Source organism: Arachis duranensis, chromosome 10 (assembly GCF_000817695.3).
Source record: "Arachis duranensis cultivar V14167 chromosome 10, aradu.V14167.gnm2.J7QH, whole genome shotgun sequence".
Lineage (NCBI taxonomy): Eukaryota > Viridiplantae > Streptophyta > Magnoliopsida > Fabales > Fabaceae > Arachis > Arachis duranensis.
The window spans coordinates 15,550,930-15,563,533 of NC_029781.3; the positions used below are offsets into that span (position 1 = coordinate 15,550,930).

At 30.7% G+C, this 12,604-nt stretch overlaps 2 protein-coding genes across 2 annotated transcripts; one reads left to right on the forward strand and one right to left on the reverse strand.

The window, feature by feature from the left end:
- Positions 1-2,221: 2,221 nt before the first annotated feature.
- On the reverse strand, positions 2,222-6,252 carry LOC107469240 (uncharacterized). Its single transcript, XM_052255919.1, has 7 exons — positions 5,961-6,252; positions 5,076-5,161; positions 4,228-4,374; positions 4,018-4,126; positions 3,742-3,865; positions 3,370-3,643; positions 2,222-2,611 (listed from the first exon to the last, which is right to left on the reverse strand). Exons 1-7 carry the CDS (start codon positions 6,082-6,084, stop codon positions 2,504-2,506), a joined length of 972 nt encoding a protein of 323 aa, XP_052111879.1. The 5' UTR covers positions 6,085-6,252; the 3' UTR covers positions 2,222-2,503.
- Positions 6,253-7,623: 1,371 nt separating this feature from the next.
- On the forward strand, positions 7,624-10,237 carry LOC107469241 (uncharacterized). Its single transcript, XM_052255673.1, has 3 exons — positions 7,624-8,042; positions 9,437-9,629; positions 9,868-10,237. Exons 2-3 carry the CDS (start codon positions 9,455-9,457, stop codon positions 10,176-10,178), a joined length of 486 nt encoding a protein of 161 aa, XP_052111633.1. The 5' UTR covers positions 7,624-8,042; positions 9,437-9,454; the 3' UTR covers positions 10,179-10,237.
- The last annotated feature ends 2,367 nt before the right edge of the window (positions 10,238-12,604 follow it).

Below are 12,604 nucleotides of genomic sequence, written 5' to 3' on the forward strand. Positions count from 1 at the left end.
AGTGCACAGACCACTGGACCTTTTGGCTGTGAATAGCATGTTTCCACGTATCTTATCTAATAATCTAGTACGATATAATGCTAGGAATCATGTGTATTATGCAACATTTTACATGAGATACTGTAATTAGATTCAGTTAGGTTGGGATAGCATTAATAAAACCACAATACAACTATCGACGTGGACGGCTGGACGCTATCGATTACGTTCATAAACTTGATCCATTCTTAAAGGATATTAGATTCCCAAAAATACATTAGAATATTACTATATTGGAGTGTAAACAACGTTCCGCTTGTAATATAAGGTGTTCACGGGTTTAGGCCACCTGATTATTCGTTCGAAATCGAAACGAACCAATCAAATTGGTTCCGAAATCAATGAATAATCAGATACAATTTAAATTAAATCAATGTTATTTTATGTTAATTAATTGTGTTAATTAGTTCGGATAATAATTTTAGAGATGCAAAATTTGAACTAACTCGTAAATTTAAACTTTTATTAATTAAAATTATTGACTTGTTTATTTGATTTATTATATTTATATGATTTTTTTAAATAAAATTTTATTTTTTTATTTTTTTATAAATTTCTGTTTTATCATGTATTCAATTATTTAAACTGAACCAATTCGTTTTTAATCGAGTTGATTTAATTTAGCTATACAAAAAAAAAACTTAAATCTAAACAAATTATAATTCAATTGATTCGATTTTAATTTACCTCGAATCTGATCCAACTCGATCTATGAATACTCCCTTATTTATAAGGGTGTGTTTGGATTTGCGTTGGAGAAGAGAGAAACGTGTTTGACCTTCTTGAATGCTTCATCTTTGTGTTTGGCAACATTTTTATACTCTAAACGCAGAAATGATTTTTATGTTCAATCCACGTTTACCAAAAGTTATAAATTCTAACTTTTCTGTTTTGCTTTTTACGTTGGATTAAAAATTATGTTCTATGTACCAATTATGTCTTTCATTATTCATATGTTTGTTTTTTTATAATATTTTTTCTAATACTCTCTTATACATATTATTATTTTTTTATAAAATTTCTGTTTTTTTATGAGTTTTTTTATTGTTATTGTTATTTTTTTTACATAGAATATTTTCTTACTTTGTATTATGATTCAATTAATTCTGTTAGAGTACTAAAAAAATATTAAAATTTATTTAAATATTTAAAATAAAATATAAGATAACATAAAATAATTATTTAAATTCATGTTATTTTCTGTAATTTTTTACCTAAAAATAATTTTGAATAATGCCATCCAAACAATATTTAGTTTACTATAATTCATTTTGAATAAAATTGCCAAACATAAACCACGTTAATACTAATTCACTTTTGATCAAAATCAATTTTATAAAATCAATTTTATACAAACCTCAATTTACAAACTGTAATCCAAACACACACTAACAAATTGTAATCCAAACACACACTAAGTCTCTATCCATCTATTACGCTATCATAGTTTAAGTATCTAACCGACGTGTTTAATGCCTTGGATTCACCTTTCAGCATCTTGGAAACGTGCCTTTGCTCACAGTGCATTGATGGATGGTGGAAGGGTGAAATGGTTTCTTTCGTTTTAAGAGTGTTCTAGGTCATTCGATTATCCGAACAAAACTAACCCATGCATTGGCCATTGCATAATCGGGTAAGACTCGATTAAACCCGACTTTAATTATTTTGAATATTAATTTTATAATTGCGAAATCTGAATCAATCCAATTACTCGATTAGTTTTATATTGTACTAAAAGAATAAAATATATATACTAAACTAACATCCGACGCCTTATTTCTTCAGCAATCAGCAACCATTCCCTGTCTCTATTCCTGGCAAGTTTATTTTATACTACATAAAAATTCAATGACTCATGTGATTTACTTTATAATTTTTTTTTGTTAAAACTTCAAAGATTTAAAAATTTTCAAATTACGAATATTAGATAATGTTTATCTAAATATAAAATTTGGTCATGATTAGCTTGTAATTAACCTTAAATCCTATATTCGTAAACAGCTCTTTTTGTTTTTTGTTTCAGCTGCTTTGAACAGAGCTAGTAAACTTAACGAAAATTCCGAACTTTCTGTTGCCATGCTGCAACAGAATTTATTTTACAAAATTACTTTGCTGTAGTTGGTAGTCTCTCTAGTTCAGAAATATGCCATCAGCAAAATTTGAGACATGGACAGCAAGCATAGAAGAAAACAAGACTTGCCAACCGGCACGGCGAATCGGCAACATACCTGTAACCTGTTATTGTGCATTCAATGAATTCTCTACGATTTTCTTTACAATTGTAAAACGGATCTGAAATTCACAAATTTTCACATAACAGCACGTGTACACCTCTAACCAAATTGAAATAAGCAGCTATTACATTCTTAACAAGTAGCTGTGCATCTTTGTTTGAAGGACCATCTTCCTAAAACACGGAGGACTGGTCTGTGTACCAAGTAGATGACTGAGTAGTTATTCACATTCAAAGGAGGCCCAGTGTCTTCAGCTGTTGAATATGCTCAGGTGGGAGAGAAGGGGGAGACCAATCAGACCCTGTCTGTTCTCCATCAACATCTTCGACCACATACTCCTGTAGTGAGAAAGGACAAGAATTTCATAAACTAAGAATATTCAGAATTTTTCAAGGAACCGTCATGTTTGGCATCAAACATTCAGTTAGATATAAAATATGAGCGATGGCACAAAATGCAAGTCAAAACATCCTCCCTTAAAGGGTTCCCAGGAAGAAATGGTATAGTAGTACCATGCATGAAACAAATATGGGGGTCATGGTTTTAATACTGATACCACACTAAGTGGTTTTGTCCAGTACTTTCTATTGCACTTTTCATATTCAGCTTCTAGTTTTGTTAACCACTCGGTAAACTATAAGAGCATGGAACCTCTCATGCATAACAGTAAAGTCTCTTATGACCTTGTCATGCTTATTTTCACTGTTGATTATGCTCTTGTGAATCCCACACTTCGCCTCACCTTTAATAAATGGTGGGCACTATAACATGTGATCTCACATAAAGGAACCATTCCCGGCAAGGGACAATCGAGTAAATAGAATAGATTTAGCATCCATAAACTATCCATAAATACTTTGAATCATTACTAATATAATGCAAGAGAGCATTAAATTAGTTGAAGCAGAAAAAATATTAACTATCTATAATTTTAGATGATAAACAGAAATTAAGTGAAATATGTGCTAATTGGGCATATCAATTAGGTATTAAGCTGGGTTTAGCAGAATAGCAATGGCAAAAAATGCAGCAAATTTTGACAGTTCATAGCAATACCAAAAATTGCACTAAAAATTGGAGAATAAACCAATCGCACCTTGGTTAACATTCTTTTTGCAAGTATGTGATAATGACGTTGCCATATCCGTTGTCCTACCATGGTAGCTACCAATACACTGTAAAATATCCCAATCACAGTGAAAAGTCCCAGAACAATCAAAGCCATTATGAATAATAATGGTAGTCCTGCTTCCCCAGCACCTCCCAAACATCCACCACATTCAGTTGCCATTGTTCCACAACTCTCAAAGCATGTGGTGCAGTCAGTCCACATACAAAGTGTGCCTGGCAAGTGACAATCTGCACAAACTCTGCAATGATATAAACCATAACAAGATCATCCCAGAAACTATTTATTAACAACATCCAAGTCTCAAGACTCATATATAGGTAAAATAAGGGTTATTACCCAGGTTGACAGCAACAAAGACATAATTCTCTACAAGGCTGAGCCAAATCATTGCGAACTCGTCGATCATAGCAAGTGATGAAGCACCCAGAAAGACCAAGCAGGGCAAAAAACAACAGCGCTCCTGCAATTGATAATACCAACACAAAATCAACACCAATACAATATATTATATATGGAAAAAATCAGACTCTGAACTCAAGACAGAAAAAGAAAATGTAGGAACGAATATTGTACAAGTATTTGATGCACACTGCTTATTTAAATGTAATTTACCACAAATGTAGTAAAAGCTCATTTCGCTATCAAAACCCCAGAGAAGACGAAGCCAATACTGCTGGTAACCATCTATTAGATAAACCAAATAAGCCAGCGAAGCAATGACCTGCATGCAAAGGCAATAGGGCTCCGTGTCAGATTATCTATATGTGATTCATAAAATATAAATGGATACGTTAGTTTGAGGAATGGAAATAATTCACCTACAAGCTGGACAGACAGAAAAATAAACAAAATGTCTCTGGTGACAAAGAATCGAAATTTCAAGGTACGCCATTTTCTATCAGCAGCAACATGAACACGCAAATAATAAGGAGCCTTGCAGGTAGTGCAGTGAGCAAATGCAAACCCTTCCTGCAAGAATTTCATGATATATCCTTTTAGGTTAAGCATCATAAAATACACCACCCTAAACATTGATCCATTAGCAGTAGAGTAAGAAGAAGGGCATCCACTTAGTACTTTATTTTTGGTATATCAAGCACGGGGAAATTTAGCCCATAATCTTTAGTTCTTATCAACCCAAGATAAACTGATAAAGGGCACAAAAGATCAGTACATACTATCAGTAAAGAAATGGAAAAGAAAATCCAATTAGCTAATAAAGAAAAGATGTAAATGCATTACACATAACCTAGAAGCCCTAAATAGTAAACCAGGATGGCAAACCCAAATAAACTTAGATGCATATGAAAACATGTAAAGCCTTTTATCATTGCAAGAGGAATGGGTGGAATACATAAGGGAAATAATTGAATGGGAACAACAACTACAATACTCACTAATGCTAACTAATATTCTGCTAGCCCAATAACAGGGTAATAGGAAAAGAAGAGAGAATAGTATGAGATCATTAAGTAAGAACATAACATGGATCACTGTTAAATTAGATTAGCGGAACAAAATTATTTACTCGCAACCCAAAATGGCCTTTAGTCAATTTGTCACATGCAGTCCACTCGGAAATAAAGTTTTAGAATGATGACTGGATGTGGATAAAAATATTCACCATGGCTATAACATACACTGTTGAAAAAATGAAAGAGAATCATTACCTTAACAGCTCGCCAATGATCCAAACATTCTCGATGTACATACTTTGCTGTACCTTTGCACTTACAAGGAGCTATGAAATCTCTACCTAAGGTACAAAAGAGAAATTCATGGTTGACTGAGAAGAAATTACATTAGATATATCATGATAAATCAAAAGCGTTGCCCAAAGAGGTAATGATGCAGCTTACACATTAGCAGCCATTCTATATACAGCTGCAATATCCTACTACACAAAGAAGTACAACAGACAAAGTTGACTGTATAGTAGACACATAAAGAATAATTTTAATACACTGTATGCCGATTGATTTTCAAAACAATTATTACAATATACTAATTTTTCAATGTACCAAAATCAACTGTATTTTGAAGGAGGGAGTATAAAAAAGTCAACTGTCCTTGTTTATTGATGTAACAATGCATAATTGAATTTGCTAAAATTCTCAGTTCAAGTTCCCATCAAATGATCCAGATAGTAATGCATAATTGAAATTGCTAAAAATCTCAGTTTATGTTCCAATCAAAATGATCCAAATAGTACTAACTTGTTCATAATTTCAATAACTTTACTCCTGCATCTAATTGAAAACAAAATCATCAGAACTTCCCCTTCCACAAAAAATAACACAATCACTGAGAATAACTTGCAGTTTCGACTTCAGAACTTTGAGAGGACTTCATCAATTAACGAAAAAGATGAAATTATTAACATACCGAACGAACGAACCAAATTCGAAATCAGAGATTCACATGTCAACAAAAATTAATCACAGAATTCTTCTAACCACGGGTTATCATAAATGCAATAATTAGCCCTAACCTAAGATAACTTGAAAGTGAAAACCGAAAAGATAATAAAGAAAAAAGCGGAAGAGGAGAATCACCATCAGTTTCGAGACAAATCCGGCACTGAATCTGTTCGGTTGGACCAGCTTCGAGATCGATCTCGGAAGGATCAGAGACAGGTATGGGAGGGACCAGAGGAGAAGAATCGGAGTGATCCGCCATTGAAGAAGCACAACCAGAGACAGTGAGAGTTGTTAGAAATGAACGACTTTGTGAGGAGTTGAGATATTGAATTCAAATAATCCAATCCAAGTTCAACGAAAATCGTGAACGTAATAATCACATATTGTTGCGATTAGAATTTAGAGGAGAAGAATCTCGTCGATCCTCCTTCTCAAGCAAAGTTTCAATATCCGACTGAGAAAATTAGGAGGAAACTGTGAAGATGGTGAATTTCCGAAATTAACCCCGCCGCGCGCCGCAGTTATTTATTTTTCAATAAACTATCATTTTTATCAAAAAGAAAAAGATAATTACATTGGCCTTTCCGAAACTAATTACAAACTATACTCCCTATATTTTCTAATATTCAAAAGGGATCCCTTTGTTTAAATTTTTGTTTTGATCCCTTTCTATATTTTTCTTATATATTTTCTAACTTTTGTATTGTCAAAATTTACACTACTCTATTGATAAAATAAAAATTTTATACTTTCAGAGAGTTTTACGATTAGAGCACACAAAGAAGTTCAAAAAAAATTTCAAATATTTGACCGCATTTATACATGAGGAGTTATATCAACTTCTAATTAAGAAAAAAAAGATTAGACTCAATAATAATTTTAAAATTCAATAAAAAGCATAATTTATTATTAATTTTTGAATTTTTGAATTTTTATTTTAGTTTACTTTGTTGTTAAGATTTGTTAGAAAATTTGATTAGTAGTATTTTTAGAAATTTTAAATTTAAATCAAATATAATATAATCTAATAAGATCAATTTTAATTTAAAGTAATTATCTTATCTTTAGAAGATTTAAATTAAATTATCTTATCTTATATTTTAATTAATTTTTTATAGGTCTATTTAAACATTTTTTATGAGACAATTTATACGAATTTTAATGAATAAAATTTTCATAGCTTTATACATGTTTTTATTGTGTGATTAAGTGAAGTGAGTGATTTGTTTCGCTTATTGTACGAAGAAGATTGAAGGATCCAACCTAAGAGAATCTGCGTGGTATTTTCTTTCCGTTTTCAAAGACAAGTTCTTTGAAGATTTAGCAGGAATCTCTTAAGGTGCTAAGAATAGATATCTTGAGGTCTAGTAGAAAAATTTTTATTTATATTTTTATGTTTCTGTAGTCTCTTTAGAAATGTGTCTCTCCTTTTCTTGGAATTTTAATGCTTCATCTTTATTAAACTCTCTAAATTCTCAATAATCTCTTATCAAATCATTATATATTTATGAATTTGGATTCTTTAAATTTTAAATTTTTACTTTAGATGATAAAATATAATTTCTCACAATTGAATGACCGATTCAACTGGATTAACCGAAAATCGGTCATCAGTCGATTCGATTAACCTTCTAAACCGTTTAGCAAAAAAATCAATTAAAAAAATCAGTCGAGCGATTAACCGGTGAACCGCCGGAACCGATCGGTTTTTTACAAGGTTTTCGGTTCAGAAACCCTCCCTCAAAGTTCAAACGGCGTTGTTTTAAATTCTTAAAAAAAAAAATTCATAAAAGGAAACCCTGATCCCCAACGCTGCAACGCACCCAACCCCATTCCTCTCTTCTCCTCTCCTCTCTCAAACTGAACTGCAAATTTTAAATTGAAAGCACAAAGAACCCTAGCCCTCCAGCCACCGCAGCCATTGCGTCCCGCATCCCCCAGAGCCCCGCAACCACGCTTCATTGTCATCGACGAACTCGTCTCCGCTGGGTAGAGGCGTTCGGAAGCTCCGTCGCCGTCGCAGGAGCTATGTCGCCGTTGTAGGAAGCTCTGTCGCCGTCCTAGGAAGCTGTGTCGCCGTCGTAGGAAGTTCCCTCACCGTCGTGTGGAAGCTCTGTGGCCATTGTCGTCTCCTTTGTTCGAGCGTGCTCTCTCTGTGTTTGCCGGTGTCGCCGTCTCCTTTGTTGTCGCCGTCACTCCCTTTCCTCCTCGCCGCCGGTAAGCGATTTTGATAATACTGTGTTTGCCGGTGTCGCCTCCTCCTCCCCTCCTCTGTGTTTGCTGGTTTTACAATTAATATTTGAGTTGCTGATTTAGGGTTTGTCATTCCGAGTTACTGATTTTGTTAATTTGTGCTTATTTTGTTAAATTTTTTGAAAAGAATTTGTTGTTGATCCTTAGATATTGTGTTACTGATTTTGTGAATTTGTTATTTTATTCTGAGTTGCCAATGTTTATGAAACTTGTGCTTATTTTGTTAAATTTACTGGAAAAAATTTGTTATTGATTCTCAGATATTTGTGTTACTGATTCTGTGAATTTGTTATTTTATTCTGAGTTGCCCATGTTTATGAAATTGGAGTTGATTAAAATGATCCTCAGATTCTGAATTGCCCTTCTGTTAGATTTGGAGTCTAATTTCTGGATAGAACGTTTGTTGCTGTTGCATTTTTTATTGGTTGATTGTAACCATTGTAAGTTGCTGCTTTTTTTTATTTATTTTGTTTTTGTTGATTATAATTATTCTAAGGAGTTGTTTATTAGAATGATTTTGGAATAATTTGATATTTTTGGATTAAGTTTGAGTTGTTGTTAATTATGATTTGTGACGAAGAATTTTTTTATTTAATTAAATTTTTTTATTAATTTATTTATTTTAGTTTTACAAAGCATGAAACCTAGAACATCTCTTGGACTATCTTATTTGGTCAAATACCTAACGACAGTATTTTTGAACAAGTTCTTGGATAACAAGCGTAAGAGTTTTTTTATGATCTATTGGTAAAAAATTATAGGATGAATATATATGTTTAAAATTATATATAAAATTTTTAATAATTTTTTTAATATTTAATTAAAATCAGTTAAATTTTGGTTGAACTTCGGTCGAATCAGTAAACCAGTAATTTTATCGGTTTATTGACCGGTCTGATTCTCGCAACTTTAGATTTTTCTCTCATATTTTTTGTTAGTTTCACTTATGAAATAGATAGTAAAAAATTACATTTTATTCTGGAGTAAAATTCAAAATTTAGAAGATCCAAATCTATTAATGTATTTTATAAGTAACTTCTTCTGTTAAATAATAATTTTTAACTTTTTAAAATCTAGTAGTAGTTCTCTATGAATTAAAACAGTAACAAAAACTTTTCTTTTCGGAAAAACAATGTTTCCTTTTAACGAAGTAAACTAAATTCAAATAATATACATTTATCACATAAGATAATTAAAAAGCTGTTTTAACCCCAAAAGATAAAATAAAAATCTGTTTCAAGATATTAATTACTTTCGGTATTTAAATTTTAAAGTCAATTTCGATTCCATTCAAATCTCTTCTTGAAATATATATAAGATTCTTCAAGAACTCTCATATCACTATTGCTCTCTTCCAGGTGAATTCACACTATACCATGAAGCCAGAATCGAAAAGAAACAGGGATGACAAATCTTCATGCTTTGATAATTTTGGTGAAATGTCAAAGGCTTTGTTAAATTCTGATGTCACCGTAAAGAATGAGAGTTCTTCCAATATTCTTGGTTCCGCAACTCTTCAAGATCCTAAAGCAATTCAATCTCTCTCAAAAGGTTAGTATTTCATTGTTTTAGAATTTAAGTTTATTGCTGTGTCATAAAACGTATCAAAAGAATAATTTTATGACCATCATAAAAGTAGTGGTTGGCTGAACATATAAAATTGTTTTAGAATTTTAAATTTATGATTTTGAATAGAATAATCTTATGACTGAATCTAATTTTGATGGGTTACTAGTTAATTTTTTTTTGAAAATTGTGATTTTTTAATTTTATTCTTTTTCTGTAACAGATTGTTATGATTTTAGTAGCTTATTGAAGACATTGAATTGCATAGAGAAAAAGAACGTGAAACGTTTGATCCGGATTGGGGGAATTCAGAAAATAAAAAGAAAGGAGAAGAAGAAGAAAATTTCAATAAAGTTCATGTTTGTGAAGCCAAATAAGCCTTTTGAAAAAAATGTAAGAGTAATAAATAGAATAAAAAAAGAGCAAATTTCAGATAATGAATTTGGCTTGGAAGAGTTTTTAGATACTGCTAGAGATGGAAGCTTTCGATTTAGAACAAGGCTTTATATTAAAAGTAATAAGCACCCTCATTAGAAAGAACCAAATGTATACAAATTCGACTTAGAGATTATAATATTATGTATTGTCGTAGAACAACAAATTGTGTTTTCCTAATTCAAATACTAGTGTCTTCGAAATCAGGATGATCATCCAAATTAGCGTAAAATGACAAATAAATTCTTAAAAATCTACATTTTGAATAGATTAGTCTTTAAAAAAAAATACTAATAAAGTTCTCTAACAAGTTAGTTTAAATTAAGATCTCTACTCTAATAATAAAAGATAGTGTATTTATATATACTATTTTAAAAAAATTATTAGTATATTTTTTAAAAACTAATTTATCCAAAATATAAATTTTTAAAGATTTATTTATCACTTTACTCTCTAAATTAATATATATATTGTTTTTAAAATAGTTAAAAAAATAAATTAAAAAATATTAAAACAAAGATTACCTAATAAAAAAAATCACAATATATATCCAACTTGAGTTGGTCGAATGGTCAGCTCACTCTTAAATGGAGCTCAGATCTGTGACAGATTAATCCTTAACCTGTTAGGATGGGGGATACCATGGAAAACAAAAAAAAAATCAATTTTAACCTCTTGCTTGGGTTGTGAAATAAACGCCAATGATAAAAAAATAGAGATATAATAGTTATAATTTTAATTTAATTCTTAAAATTTTTATATACTAATTTTAAATGAATAGATTAATTTACAAAATTTTTACTAAATTTAACAATTTTACTATTTAAATCTTAATATAATTTTATATTTTACGTCTTTAATTTTACTCATCCAATGATTCATGAAATCTTAATTCTTTAAGCAATGAGATGATGTTCAATTGTTATGGTTTTGAAAATTCAACTGAGCCGTAAAAATACAAATAATTCTCAAACTCGTTTATTTTAAAATTGGATACAAACTACTGAACCGGTCGGTTGGATCTGATTGAAATTCGACCGATTTGGATGGAACGACGCCGTTTCGGTTAAATTCTTCGGGGAAAAAAAGAACGCGTGCTCAGTGCTGTGCCTCCCAGGCTCCCACTGCCCATCTTTCGTTCCTTCCTTTGTTCTTCACTAATCATAAAAACTAAAAAGCTTTGCAATATGAGTTTATTACAGGATAATATCTAAAATATTATCTGAATTTTCGAACATAAATTAAAATAGTTTATTACTTTCATAAATTTTAAAATAATTTTTTAAATTAATTTTTGTGAATTTCTGTTTATCATAATTCAATTTCTGACTGTATTATATTTATATTAAAATTAATTATCAATATAAAATATATATTAAAATATAAATATATATTAAAAATAAATTAAATTATTTATATATTTATACACAAATACATCTAATTTTAATATATAAATAATATTTTTTGTTCGATCTCCGTTATTTTAATTACTAACTTAATGATGTAGATATTATATAATATAATTAAAATAGTATCTCGAATAAGCTGATTGAACTCAATTTAAATCTTTATAGTATAAAATCACAAACCCAAAATAGAAAAACCATATTCATCCTCATCTTCTCTTTCGTTTTATTAACTCATGAAAAAATTAAATGGACAAAATAGAGGAGGAGGAGAAAGTTTTAATGTGAGAGATAATAATATTTAGGTTATGCTACGACGATAAAAGTAATTTTTTTCTGTAAGTGAGAAAAGTAGATGACGATGCCTGACGCAGATACATATTAGTATTTTAGGTTGATTGTTTATAGAGACAGAATATTGAAATAAGAATACTGAGATATAAAATTGTGTTTGACAGAAAAGATATGGATAAAAATAATGTATCTAGAGATATTGAATTAGTGTATTTTGTGTCCATCCTGACAGGAAGGACACGGAGACACTAACAAGAGATACAACTTATTTTTTTTTTCATTATTCTTGTTAATTTTTTATAATTATATTTTTTATTGTTATATTTTTCATCTCAAATTTTTTGAATGAAAAAAATGAGAAAAAATTGAATTTTCGATGAACGGATAATTTATACGCTTTTTGTCATTGTTTTTAGATAGTTTTTAGTAAAATCTAGCTATTTTTAGGGATATTTTCATTAGTTTTTATGCTAAAATCACATTTCTGGACTTTACTATGAGTTTGTGTGTTTTTCTGTGATTTCAGGTATTTTCTGGCTGAAATTAAGGGACCTGAGCAAAACTCTGATAAAAGGTTGACAAAGGACGACTGATACTGTTGGATTCTGACCTCCCTGCACTCGAAATGGATTTTCTGGAGCTAAAGAACTTCAAATGGCGCGCTCTTAACGGCGTTGGAAAGTAGACATCCAGAGCTTTCCAGCAATATATAATAGTCCATGCTTTATTCGAGATTAGACGACGTAAACTGGTGCTCAACGCCAGTTTCATGCTGCATTCTGGAGTCAAACGCCAGAAACACGTCACGAACCAGAGTTGAACGCC

Coding starts and splice junctions, on each gene's coding strand:
- LOC107469240 (XM_052255919.1), bottom strand. CDS start 6,084: ATGGCGGATCACTCCGATTCTTCTCCTCTGGTCCCTCCCATACCTGTC. Junction 3,644..3,741: donor CTTTGTTGCTGTCAACCTGG/GTAATAACCCTT, acceptor ATATCATTGCAG/AGTTTGTGCAGATTGTCACT. Junction 2,612..3,369: donor CAAAAAGAATGTTAACCAAG/GTGCGATTGGTT, acceptor TTCTCACTACAG/GAGTATGTGGTCGAAGATGT.
- LOC107469241 (XM_052255673.1), top strand. CDS start 9,455: ATGAAGCCAGAATCGAAAAGAAACAGGGATGACAAATCTTCATGCTTT. Junction 9,630..9,867: donor AATTCAATCTCTCTCAAAAG/GTTAGTATTTCA, acceptor TTTCTGTAACAG/ATTGTTATGATTTTAGTAGC.